We start from the raw sequence: 14,831 nt of genomic DNA, 5'->3' as shown, positions 1-14,831 counted from the left end.
GCATCTGTTCTCTGAAATTGAGATCAGAAAACATGGTGTTGTTATAAACAGAGTGGATTATCCCGGCATTACCTCTACAGCTTTGGCCACATTAAAATTATCCAAAACCGAGGCTTCTTACTACAAAATAGGTGGATTTGAGGCTGGTGATAAAATATTATCTAAGAGTCACACAGTGCTGTTCCCCATGTGCCTGTTGCCAGGATTCTTCTCAGATTACAAAGATATTATGTGGAAGGGTGGTTTAAGAATCACATTTAGAAGAGCTGCCAATGATAATAATGCTTTGATGAGGTACAGTACATTAAACTCTACAGGGGAAGCTCTGCCTAATACCCTACCTGATGAGGGCAAATGCATTATTCAGACTATGGAGCTAAGAATCCCGGTTGTTGAATATGAAGCCAGTTATGCTCTTAAATACAAAGCAGATATTCTAAAAAATCCACAGATTCCTTTACAATTTTATACATATCAATGTGTACAGAAGCCCGCAACTGGTTCTTATTATGAGTTTGATGCTACAAATTCATTCTCCAGTATTCAATATGACATGCCTGATTTTGTAGTGGTACTGTTTCAGAATGGAAGACACAATAATCAGGAAAAAAATTCAAGTAGATTTGATAACTGCAACATCAAGAACATATATCTTAAAAATGGCAGAAATGAGGTATTCCCTAGAGAAAATTACAATTTAGACATGTCCAAGAATGATTTCCTCAAATTATATGAAGCATTTACGGCATTCAAAAGGGTCACTACTGGCAATACTGACATGTATTACACACCAGATGAATTCAAAGCACAGAGACCCATGTTTGTAATCAACACTTCAAAAAGAAAACAAGTTGTGGTTAATGACAGGACAAACATTAAAATTATCTGTGAATTCCATGAGGCATTACCTGATGACACTATATGTAGTGTTATTCTCATAGGTGAAAAATCATATGTTTATGATGTAAGAAATGAGAGAGTCACAGAGCAATTCTAGAGGGTCTCTGCATATTGCATTTTTTTTAATAAACAAATTGAAGCTGGTATCCAATTGAACTTAAACCAGAAGTAAATATGTGTGTGGGTGTGTGTGTAGGTGGCTCTTATAAGCAGCTTGGCCTAGTTTTAAGTATGGCTAAAAAAATATCAAGAGGGGCATATTTTTGACAAGTTTATGGACAACAATCTCACAGAAGTGCCTTTTGTAAGTATAGACAAATCAATCTGAGGGGGTTCATACTTTCCGAGAAATTCCCGAGGGCATTTTTTACAAAAATCTTGGATTAGACGGGGTTCCACACTTGAGCAAAAAGCTCATATGGGCATGTTGAGCTTGTTTTAAGTATAGCCAAATCTGCTTGAGGGGGGTTCATACTTTCTTGAGTTTATCCTATATACTTTTATACTACTCCTTGAGATGCTAAACACAGTGGTGGGAGAAGGGGGAGGAGGCATGGGTTGGAGACTCATTGTTTACACAAGAGGATATTCTCATCTTGGTCCACATAGCAACAGGTGACTCATTGAATAGGCAGGATGACATTCACTTTTGATAGACATAGCAACAGCTTTATGACCTACAAATTTATTATTATTATACTGCGTATTATATATGTCATATAATTTTTGTCACTTTTCCCCAACAAAAAACAGGGTGCCCATTATACATGCACGTGCATTATACAAGCGTAAATACGGTATTATGCAGTGTTGTTCACTCTCTCCATGTGTAAATTGAAGAGTATTTACAGTGACAACCATGAGCATATTTTCCCACCTCCTCATGAATTAAAATGATACAAAAGCATAAATTACTTTAAATTAAAAAATAAACAATAACATGAAAATATTTAAACATACCTCGGGAAATCCAGTACATTCCGTTGAACTGTGCTTCTCTTGTCCCACTTGTATAATCACTGCAGAGCTAGTAGCTGCAGTGGCCTCATTATATGTTGTTGGGAAAGCACTGTGTTTTTCCTGAACTCTTCTCTGAAATTTAAGAATTCATATTTAACCCTTAACTACTATGAACCATCTTTCAGACTGCACTCAATATCTACTTTACTTCATTTTCTCCCACAGCCCTGCAACTACAAGCAAACCCTTCTCCATACCATTTAGTTAGGATACTGGCTACAGGCTGTCAAGGTCACAAGGTCTTGCCTTTGTTGGTTAAAATCTTATAGAATTTTATTTTTGGCAAGCATTCTGGCAGTGACATAACATGACATTTTTGTTACATTATGTGCCAAATGGCTTATAACTCATTTTCAATTTCACTAAAAAATTCCATATTACTTTGAACTAACTACCTCTCTTCCGATATTTAAAAAATTGGGAATTTCAAGAAGAAAAGAAGCAATTATTGCAATTTTGACCAATTTTCTACCCCTCTGCGTAAATTAAAATAACATTTCCTTTAACAAAACAATAATAATTGAAAACTGCTTCACAATAGTCTCTAATAACCATGTCAAGTCACAACAAATGCTTAAGAAATTGAAAACAGTAAAATATCTAGCTCACACTTCAAAATCAAAACAGTGCACAGTGATCCAGAATGCCAAAAAAGTCAGCAAAAATAGAAATTTTGAATTTTTGGTAAGGAGATAAAACATAAAAACTTCTGTACACAACTAAATAAAGCATGAAACTGCAAATTGTTCATTGATATGACAGAATAGGATGTACATATAAATCTAGTGAAAAATCTGTACACGAAACAAACATTTACTAATGCATGATGCCACCACTGTCTAACATGTCCCGCCATCTATGCTATCATATTAACTGCACATAGGTCGATTGCTATGTCACTGGTGGTGTTTGACAGTGCTGTGGAAGGTGGTGACAGAATGTGTGTGGTGTTCATCGCTGTGTGAGTAACCAAGCTGAATTCAGTGCATCAAAATGTCCCGGCAGTGTAAAATGAAACCAGATGTATTTTGTTATATATGTGGTGAACTTACACTGAATAATCATAAATGTAGCCTAACTCCTACACTGAAGAATCATAAATGTAGCCTAACACCTATCAAGGGTGCCCAAAGGGGGGTTTCATGACGTGCCTGCATCATGGGAATTTTATGGGGGACAAAATTTTTTACCAATTCTATATATCTTTTGATTGACTTGTTATTGATTTTAAATTTTGGTTATTATGTGTTTTTCTACCTACCTGTGTGGGACACCGACGATAGGGTTGAAATAAAACACCACATCTTATGCCTTTAGAATTGGTTTGGATGGAGGAGGGGGGGGGTGGTATTTGCATTAATACAAGGTTAGTCGAGCAGAGAAACTGTGCAGAATAAGGTTGACTAACAATGGCAGTGAGCCTAAAGTATCTAAAGTAAACATATATTGCTTAAATATGTCTGTATTATAAAGTGATGCAACCACAGGGGGGGTGGGGGGCATGGGTAATTGCCCCCCCTTCACCTTCGACGAAAATCACATTCTAGGGTAGCAATGGGGGACAAACATTGATGGCCAAGGGCACCTCCGGGGGGGGGGGGGGGGCACAGTGGAGCAATTACCTCTTCGACTTCAAATTTTATGCAAATAAAGTTCATTTTGTCAAGTTTTCTTGCTTGCTTCGCTCGCGTTATCTGCTTTTTTCGTTTTCGTCAAGTTCAGAGCTGTAGTTAGGGGTGGCAGGAGTTGGCCGTGGGTGCCGAATGATCTAGAAAAAGTTTTAAAAGAGAGAATGCAATGGCGTCCAGTGAAATTATTTGCACCCTATTAAATCAATATTGTTTTCAATTGCAATAATTGGATCTAAAAATTTTCTTGCTTGCTTCGCTCGCATTCTGCTTGTTTTCTGTAATGTAATGTATTTAAGTGATATGTCTTGTATATTTCTATTGAATAAACTTTGAAGCTTTGAATACGTACACAATTTAGTGTTAGTTTGTTGCATATGCATTTTCTATTTTATGTGGCATATGTCTAATACATATGTGTACATGAAAGTTACACATGTATCTTCGGAATGCATTTATCATTCATTTTCTGCCATTCAAAAATACAGTTTGTCTGCTTGATTTCCATTATTAGCTAATGTGAAATTGACGGTGTTGAAAAAATATTTCAAATCATTTGTTCCTAACAAATCCTATAGCACAGACTTCTACCTCCTTTTTCCCTAATTTATGAGGATAATAACGTATTTGATACTACTAATACTACTACTATTGTTAGTAGTAGTAGTAATAATAATAATAATAATAATAATAATAATAATAATAAAGCCATTATTAATGTTGTTGTTGTTATTATTATAGTACAGAAGAAATCAAATGAAATGTACTTCCCTTTTCCTACCAACTCAGAAGTAAGTTGGAAACTCTTCATTGCTTGTGTACAGATAAGAAAGTGGGGGAGGGTAGTAGCAGACAAGGCCATCAAGCAAACTTGTTTCCGGCAAGCTTTCTGTAGGAGTCTTGGCAGTTTATTGAAGGATTTTATGTTCCTACCCCCCCCCCCCACCTCTCTCTCTCTCTCTCTCTTTTTGTGTTTGTGTGCGTGTGTGTGCCCGACCCTGTGGCCGAGTGGTTAGCACATCGCGCTGCGACGCCAAGGGTCCCGGGTTCGAATCCCGGTCGGGCTTGGTTGTTTGTGAATGTCCATTCATCTATTTCATCATTTCATCACTCATCCCCATCTTCGCAAATTAGCCAAGAGGCACAAAACGCGAAGTAAAATAAACTAAATCAAATCAAATCAAAATGTGTGCGTGTGTGTGTGCGCATGCATTTATTGCATTTCATTGCATCGACTAATTGCTGTCATGACTGGGAATGAACCAGGTTAGCAATGGAGACATAATGAAGGATTAAAAGTACCAACATTCCTGGCATGAGTAATTAGTAGTAAAGGTAAGGTAAAGTTCCTCGTTCATATAGCACAGTCCCATTAAGATACATTTAGGGGATGTTGCAGTGGCAGTAGGGCTCCACATATTCTCGAGTTCGGCCATTTTGGAGGTCATATGATCAGCACCATGCTCCAGCCATCTTTACTCCCCAGGGTTGTAATAGAAATGAGAAAATAAAAATGTTTTACATTCTGCATATGTGACAGCATTCTTTGGATATTGTCTTGGAAGTATCTGTTAATATCCTAACCCACAATAGACTGTCTTGTCCACTAGTCTTTGCCACATCAGGGTGTATGTTGGGCAGTCTTTGTTGTCTTTACTATTGATTGTTTTGTTCCTGTTTTTACATGCAATGCATGTTTTCGTTTTTTTTTGTCACAGTTTTGGCGTTCATGATTCTCATTCCCACAGTTGGTGCACAAGGGTTTGTTTTAGCAGTATTTTCCTACATCGCCCAGATCTCCACATTTCAGGCAACGTGCAACTATGATATAATATTTGATAAAAAGAGATAGGAATGGTAAATATACCTTTTCTGTGCGGAGAAGGATTTTTCTAATTTTACTTGTGGTTTGTACCACTACTGTGTTCCTGTTTTAAATCTCACATTGAAATCATTTGTGTATTGCCCGACCCTGTGGCCGAGTGGTTAGCACATTGCGCTGCAACGCCAAGGGTCCCGGGTTCGAATCCTGGTCAGGCTTGGTTGTTTGTGAATGTCCATTCATCAATTTCATCATTTCATCACTCATCCCCATCTTCGCAAATTAGCCAAGAGGCACAAAACGCGAAGTAAAATAAAACTAAATAAATCAATCAATCAATCATTTGTGTATTCTTCATATGGAATAGATTCTTGGAGGTTAAGACTGTAAAATTTTGTGTAAAATTCCTCTGGGTCTTTATTGGCCGGAACGTCTTATATGATCAGAAGTGGGTCCTTTTTTCAAGGGTTTTCTACTTGGATGTTATGTTTAGGAAGATCTTGATTATTAATTAATTTCTCAGCTTCTTCCTTGGAAGCTGTTTCCACTATCACCATTTGATTTGTGGTTCTTATGCTTTTGATTTTGATATTTTCCCTCACTGGATTTACTGTGATGGTCAAAATTTTCTGTATCTTCTTAGCACTCATTTTCCTGGCTTTCTGTATTTGTTGTTGTTTGTCGGGTTTCATTGTTGATACAACCTGGGAATATAATACACCTTCTCTAGGGGTTGCAAATTGGACATGGTGATTTCTTTCTTGAAGGATTTTATTTACGGCGTTGAGTGATTTGTTATCCGACACTGTTTCTTCATGTACTTGTTCTAATTTGCTCATCAGTTCTAGGAGGATGGATTTTCTGTCTTCTGATATGTTTTTTTCTTTAGCAACGAGGGTAGTAATTTCTAATACGAGTTTTCTGTGCATCTCTAACTTGATAGTCTGAGAAACGGGAACACTGTCTATTGGAGATACGCCAGTCGTATTGGAATTTGATGTCTGAACATTAGTACCTGGTGTCTGGGAGGAAGGGGTGACTGAGGGGCTGAAAGGGTTTGCAGGTGAGGGGTTGAATGACTTTTTCCAGTGGTCCTGGGGCTGTTGTAGGGGCGAACCTGGCTTCCTTTTTGTGAGACGAGAAGGTGGGGGGGGGGGATGATGGACAGGGCCTCCCTGTCCGAAACCAAAGTGGGTGTTTTGAATTTTTGTTTTTGGGTGTGGCACCACCTGTGGGAGCCATGAGGAACACCAACAGTACTCCAAGTTGTGCGCACTCATGAGATCTGGATTAAAGAAGCCAATTGACGGAGAGCGGCAGTTAACTGCAATGTCATGGTCGCAAACACAGGTTGCCCGGTGCTACGAGAACTGACGCGTATTCTATCATATTGGAATGGACTAAATACTCTCGAGTGACATCACACTATGTGGATGTCCTTTGTAACAGCTGTGTGAGTGAGAACACCCCTAAAACAAAAAGGAAAAGAAATCCACCAAGTAGAAGAAAAAGAAACGCTAGGAGAGCGGCAGCATACCGACTAAAAACAGCAATCGATTTAGTAAACTCTTCCACGCTAAACCCAGAAACTCCCCCTTCATGTACCCATACAGCACATACTTCAATCCCCCGAACCTTCGCGACCTCTCTGCTGAACCGTCCAACCCATCAGAGAATATAAATTCCACTTCTAACACCCATTCCATCCTCAATAACCCTTTTCCAACTCCTTCTGCCCCAATTGAGGTAATAAAACCCGCTCTGACACGGACACCTATATCTGACAAATCATCCCACACCCCTCTCACATTCAAGAAAATTGAACTCACTGCAGAAGACACCAATCTCGATACTGACTCGGAACCTTCATCACCCTCACCAGAACACTCATCCCATCCCTCGGATCTGTACCTAATATATAGAAACTTCGAACACAACTTGAAACTTTCACGCCTAGAAGAGAGAGACATTCTCATTACCACACTGAGACTACTAGTCAGGAAGAAGCATTGCAAGGGCAAAACTATTACCTTCTCTGCAAACATCAGACAAGCAATTGAAAATTCAACACCCAGAAATAATCAAAGGAAAACGAAGGGAAAACCATGGCCAAAGAAACTAACCAACCTCAAGAAACAAATGCAAAAGCCAGGAAACTATATCAAAAATCCATCATCGCACAATATAGAAATGCCAACCTCCAGATTTACCGTGCAAAAAAAAGGCAATACGAAACCAAGCTACTAAATTTTAAGACACAACAATGGAATATCTTCATCGAAAAATGGCTGGAAATAAATGAATGGGGCATCCCGTATAAAATTGCTACCGGCAAAATAAAAAAAACTCAAACCATTTCCACCTTAATTAATGACAAGAACAACACAACTATGACAAAGGATTTCGAAGAAACCATCAACTTCCTAATGAAGAATTTCATACCAGACGACAAACCTGAAAATGACAGCAATGAAAATAAGGATACAAGAAAAATCTATCACCGGCCATATCCAGAATCACCGATATTACCTTTCACTACCCAGGAAGTAGAAAACGAAATAAGCAGCATGAAAATGAATAAGTCCCCGGGACCAGACGGAATTCCTGTGGAAATAATACAAGAAATCACCCCAGTACTTACGCCTTACTCAACTATTTAATGAGTGCCTTATCCAGAAGACATTCCCAGAAACCTGGAACGAAGCAAACTTAATCATCATCAAGAAACTTCCAAATAAAGATGAGACCAGGGGCAATTCATACAGACCAATATGCCTTCTCAACATTTTGGGAAAATTCTTCGAGAAACTTATTCTAAAAAGACTGAAAGAATTCCACCAGGTCAAGCCTATATCAGGGATACAATTTGGGTTCACGAATGGTACATGCGCTGATGATGCATTACGCCTGCTATCGTCTACAACACAAAGCACTCCAAACAAGTACATGGTGGGAATTATGGTGGACATCGCCGGGGCATTTGACAACTTGTGGTGGCCCAGCCTCTTTCAAACACTCAAAAACATGAACTGCCCAGGTACACTCTTTCTACTTCTGAAAAGTTATTTCTCTAACAGAAAAGTTAGCATCAAATATCCAGATCTACAAATGAGTAAGATTACATCAAAAGGTTGTCCTCAGGGTTCCATTCTGGGACCCGAGCTTTGGAATACTAACTTGGAGCCTGCACTTATGAAACTACAAGACCATCCAGATATAGACCAGATCATAGCTTATGCGGATGACATGCTCACTTCCGGTAACTCAAGAAGGGAATTCGAAGATAAAGCATCTACTGCAATCAATATTTTATCTGCTTGGTGTGATCATGCTAAACTCAAAATAGCTTTGGAAAAGACTCATTATATTATCCTTAAGGGGAAGTTACAAAGAAACCCTCAAATCTAACTCAGAGAAAAAAACTCAAAAACAGTAAGTTTCTCTTCAAGAGAAGATGTTTTTAGCAGACACATAGCCCTGGCAACAACCCAGGCTGAAACAACTATAAACAGTCTAGCCACATTGAGTTCTGCAAACTACAACCTTCCACTATCACACATAAAAACATATCTCATTACCATATATAATGCTATTATTTCTTGCGGCTTGCCCCTGTGGGCCATGGAAACCAGTAAACAGTACATTAAAAACAGATTGAGATCTTCACAATGTAAAGTGATACTTCGCATCACGGGTGCATTCAGAACAACCTCAACCCTGGCTCTTCTCATGATTGCGGGTCTACAGCCTATTGAAATTGTCATTAAAACTAGAGCATCAAAATATTACTTTAGAAATAAACAAGAGGATGAAATCTATAATCTAATTGGAATGCACCCTGCCACGGTACCAGAAATTCACCACCACTTGCTTAGCATCTGGCAACAGGAATGGACACAAGCTACACAAGGAAGGAGACTTCACAGCTTCATTCCAAACATAAAAGAGCAACTATCGATGGACCATTTTCACCCCATGAGAGGTATCATACATTTCCTAACAGGACATGGTCCCTATGGCCAACACCTTCATAAGCACAACCTTAGACAGACTGATAAATGCCTGAAATGTAAAACCGAGACATACACACCGGAACATAAAGCCTTCTTTTGCCACACATCGAACAAACAAATTGAAGATTTAAGCCAAAATCTATCAAACTTCAACACATACCAGTTAATAAGAAATACCGAGCACTTTACATTACTAAACGACTTAACAAACCTGGTGTCGAAAGAGGAACTTTCCCTCTTCAAATCCAGCATCACTCACCTCCCTATTCAACCCCTACCTCCAGAATGTAATATACCCCCCAGAAGATCACAAAGAATCCACCTTCGACAAACTCAACAACAACAACAAGACATCCCTCCTTCAGACTAAGATCACCAAGAGGATAATGAAGCAGAACCTCCCACAGGAACATCAAGAAGGATACACTAATACACAAGACAGTGATACGGCAGAAAGAAAAAAAAGGTTACGCCTCCCCAGAGAAAGGCAAAGTATAATACTGCAAGGATTCGACCCAGGAACCAACCATATTTAACCCAGATTTTTCTTTTTCGTTCCCTTCTTTATTCTTGTTACTAAACACTCTGCAAACTCCTCTCACTGATTCTTGACATTTCTCCATATTTCCACTACCCAACATACTAAAGTACCCGATACTTCCCAGGAAATCCCTCCCTACCTCTTTCCTTCCTGATGATGTCCCGGGTACCAACCATCGTACCGATGTTCATCCCAGTCCGACCAACTCTTGCTGGTCTCCCGCAAGTCTCCCTGCATCAAGCAGCACTCGTTCTTTCATATCCCTTCCTTGTATTAATACTTACATCTCAAACCCAATAATACTCTCACTATCTCAAACATAACATACTAGATCCTGCTTAACATTCATAGAATCATGTTAATGTCGATCCCTCATCTCATTCATCAACACTAATGTATACGACACACAATAAAATTTATCCTAACAAAACATTACCCACCCAATTACACACTTATGTAATTTTGTATCTGCATTCATAAATAATATTAATGTTAAACACTAACATATATTTACTTCCTACCATTACTAACCTTTATCTTAATCTTCTTACCTTGTAGAATGATGTAAAACCAACACTGTTCAGGAAAACTGAACAAATTTGGTTCTTCACACTGGGGCATTCATGTCAATGTCACAGTGAATTATTGTAATGAAAAATGGAAAATAAAGGATGAACCAAAGAAAAGCGGGGGAATCCGTAAAAATTCACGGAACTGACACCCTGGGTTAATTGTCAGGTGCCAGGGCATAAGTGCATACCTCTGAAAGTAGTTTGACTACTTTTTGATCCATCCACACACATAAAATAATAGTCTTTCTATGTAACCATATTTTGTATATTGTTTAGGAAAAAAAAAAAAAAGCACCATGCCATGAAGGCATATAGGGGGTATGGGGGTAACGCCCCATACCCCCTATTTAGGAAAATAAAATTTGCTTTTTGTTCAAAAGTCTTAAATGATTTCGCACACTGCTGAAAGTTGTTGGAATTCTAACAGGCATGCAACAAGGTTACACGAAATACTGTTGCTTCCTCTATGAGTGGGACAGCTGGGAAAGAGCTAATCATTATGTCTGTAAACATTGGCCACCACGACAGGTAGGCCTATACATTCCTGGCACCAAGAACATATCACGAGAATCACTTGTGAACCCCCAAAATGTATTTCTGTCCCCATTACACATCAAGCTTGGTTTAATGAAAATCTTCGTCAAAGCACTATACCAAGAACGACAAGCTTGCAGGTACCTCAGGATGAAATTCCTACACTTAAGTGAAGCAAAGGTTTTTATTGGCCCACAGATTAGAGCCGTTCTTCATGATGGTGCATTTGACGCTACACTTTTTGACCCAGAAAAGGCAGCGTGGCAGGCATTCAAATTTGTGTGTTCTAGTTTCCTGGTTAATGTCAAGGCACACAATTATGTGGCCATTGTTCGTGACACGGTGCACTGATTACCAAACTTTATTATCATGTACTTCTATCTGACATGTCCTATACTACAGATGTACCTACTTGTACAAAATTGTAGTCCTTGGATGCAAATAAATCATATCATATCATATTATATCATAGGGTGCCACATGTCCCTCAAATTACACTCTCTGGACTCACATGTCGGCTTTTTCCTGCAAAACCTGGGAGCAATCAGTGATAAACATGGGAAAAGGTTCCATCAGGACATTGCTGTGTTTGAAAAGTGCTTCAGTGGACATTGGAATGGCAGTAGGCTTGCTGATTATTGTTGGTCTATCATCGGGTAGACACACTGCAGATGTGTACAAGTGTAAATGCTCCACAATGTCATTTTCGTAGGTACTGATACTGTGTTTTCTTACTGTGCAGTGCATTGTGATACACCTTTCACACATACTTGTAGCAATGCATCAGATGGCTGTCCAATAAAAATGAGACATGATAGAACCATACAGTTTTCACACTTCAATTCTGTATTGTTGGCTTAGTCCAAATCACACGATTTCATTTAAAGAACAGAAAATGTCTTCAAATTTGTTGTACAGTGTAATCAATTGTATGTCAATTCTGTAGACCCAAAGTGTCAACTTTTCCTTGAAAATGCTAATCTTACACATTTAAAATGATTTAGGGGACAAATAGCAAAGCTTCTGATTTTTGCCGATTTTTTGGCATTCTGGATCACTGTGCAGTGGTCTTACAGACCTCTCCAGAGTAGTTGTGTGATAACGCTGGTCAACAATGATTTTGTTAAATGAATAATTTTCACTGATTCTTGTTTTTCTTGGTGTGCTGATTCTGAATATGACGTCAGAATTTCTGTTTCGGGTCCCAAAACATGAATAAAAGTGACTTGCTTTGCTTAAAATGTTTCTGCGGAAGGCAATTATTGATGACAACAGTGGCATTCTTGACAACAATGATAAAATACTGATTACCAACAGGATAAACAACAATGGTAACATTTCAGTTAAAATCCAGTTCACTTATGTTTGTGTAATTAGCAATTCATTTTTCTTGGAGTACTTCACTTTTCTGAAAATGTTCCATTGCTTTGTTAACACTCTGTTCATATGCGTTCATTTTGCATAATACATAGCCTACCTTCTGCCCAAATGCTATGGTGTCAGGACAAAATGCTAAGTGCACAGCAACTTCTTCATTAAAATTTCTTTGGCCACACTTGGAAAAGTCTGAAAGGAAACTACCGTCACGATACAACTTGTGTTAAATAATTTCCCAATAATGACCTGATGATACTTGAAAGCAACTGAATTTTTTGTTCCGATGCGACGAGGAAGAAATAGTAGGTGGACAAAAAGAACGTGTATCAACAGTGCAAAGGAAAACATGCAACAACTAACACTGAGCTATATATATTTATCAAAAAACAGACTACTTGATATTGATATTGATATGTTGTTTTAAGTCCACTTTATGCACAGTAAGGCTAATCGGGACTGGACCTACAGTTTAAAGTGGGATCCGAACCACTTGTGCCTCCACCGGGTATCGAACCCGGGACCCCTTGATTACAAGGCGACGACGCTACCACTGCGCCATCGGGGAGGCCCCAGAGACTACTTGAAACACAAGAAGAAAAAACTCTTAACAGCAATTCTGAAGAAATAAAGACAAGGGCCACTGATGTTTGTAGACTGCTGACAGTACAGGAAAATAAATGTTGAATCTTTACAACATGCTTGCCTGTTGTAAATAATAACAGCAGACTCACTTCAGTACCTAATATTCGACCCTCAATACGACAACGATATGACATAATTTGACACTGTAAGAGGTAATGTTTTTGGTAGAATATAGGTTTTGGATAGGGGGTGCTGGAGTGGTGAGCAAGCCACCCCTTCGTGCCCTGCCCCTGGATAAGATAAAGCTTCCCATGCATATAACACCATGCCATGAAGGCACATTTAGGGGATGTGGGGGAACTTTGTTTTCTATGTGCCTGACAAAAGTTTATTATAGGGTAAAGGGTGGCAAGTTTACGTGGTCAGGCAAGAGTTTGTGTGTGTGTGTGTTAGTTTTGAACTTGTGTTTGGACCATAACTTTGGTTTTTGTCCCATTCAATCTGTAATTTATAGAGGTAACTGTATGTATTTGAGAGTTTTTACTACACTTAAATTACCTGCTTTTGCTTCATGTTCTCTGCTGATTCCGATATTTTTAATGTTCCTTCGATTGTGATCTTGTTGCATATACACTGAGCATGGAAACGGATCTGGAAGAGAAATATACTATAATGCAGATACAAAACACTAAGATAAAGAAAATCATCACTGATCGAATTTAAGAAGTACACATTAATTAATAGCAGGTAATATTAATACTTTATCTGGATTATTTGTAGTTTGATGAACACTAATCAACCTGTTTATACTGGGTTACAATCAATACCATTGATAACATAGAAGGCAAACTGTCCTCACTATTTTTGTTCCTCTTTATTCTACATCCTACTTTGGAATTTTTATTTGTGACCTTAACATTGCTAAAAGCAGAGTAAATGAAACTGACAATAGGAAATTTGCCTACTTTTCATTTTAATAATTAAAAAAAAAGTTTTTGCAGTTAGCTGTTCCAAGACACGTAAAAGTCCTGACTATTCATAGATTCTGACTTGCACCAGAGCTTATATGCAACTCTACTAAGAGTACATAGCAATCCTTTTCAGCTTCAAGATGGTTAACAACATATTCAAGACACACCAATAAAGAGAAGAGGTGGAGAGAAATAGCCCTTGTGCAGGCTTACCAAGCATTCATAATGGATTTGGTGCATATTACTCACAATATTAAATATTAAAAAAAATATTTCTATTAAGAATTCAATAAAAATATCAAATAAAAGCTATTTTACTTTTGTATATGTGAGCCTACTCCTTGAGTTAGCTACGTTTCGGGGAAACGACTGCCCCCTTCCTCAGGCGTTCTTTAAGCATCCAATACTGCCAGGCTGCATCATTATATCATACAAGGAAAGGTTGGATGGGTAGGATTGGGGAAAATTTATCAGATAAAACTATATCCCTTTCAGCCTGCATTCCCTTAAAACTTGTCATATTCACTATAAATTCACTTAAAATGCATTAAAAACTATAAAAGCGAGTTAAAACTCCAAAATCTGTACTCCCTTCCGTCTATGTGAAAGTCAGCTGGTGTTCTGCGGGGAATGCATACCTTCACCTCGGTTATAACTACGTTATTTCCAGGTCAAATTCATGTACTTTCTGTACGGCAGCGATCACTTCCAGGGTCACCTGAAATCCTATTTCTTCCCTCTTTTGGCTCTTTTCCCATCTTTTAAATAGGTTTATGCATATTTTGTCAAGATTTCCATCTTCCCAATTGACTTTATTGTCCCTATCATTACATCAAGGGAATCCAGGGTGAAAGGGATATAGTTTTATCTG

At 38.4% G+C, this 14,831-nt stretch overlaps 1 protein-coding gene across 1 annotated transcript in view; it reads right to left on the bottom strand.

Moving 5' to 3' along the window:
• LOC145983704 (uncharacterized) overlaps nt 1–14,480 on the bottom strand; it is a 35,128-nt gene extending 20,648 nt beyond the window's left edge. Inside the window, exons 1-3 of the mRNA XM_083116757.1 lie at nt 14,394–14,480; nt 13,548–13,640; nt 1,861–1,992 (exon numbers count right to left, since the gene is read on the bottom strand). Of these exons, the coding sequence (XP_082972883.1) occupies nt 1,861–1,992; nt 13,548–13,640; nt 14,394–14,480 (312 nt within the window). The remainder of the gene's footprint in view (nt 1–1,860; nt 1,993–13,547; nt 13,641–14,393) is intronic.
• Between the last annotated feature and the right edge of the window lie 351 nt (nt 14,481–14,831).

This window comes from Lepisma saccharinum, chromosome 2 (genome assembly GCF_977018435.1).
Source record: "Lepisma saccharinum chromosome 2, izLepSacc3.1, whole genome shotgun sequence".
NCBI lineage: Eukaryota > Metazoa > Arthropoda > Insecta > Zygentoma > Lepismatidae > Lepisma > Lepisma saccharinum.
Note: the sequence above shows the minus strand (reverse complement) of the source record. Positions and strands in the feature narration are given on the sequence as shown.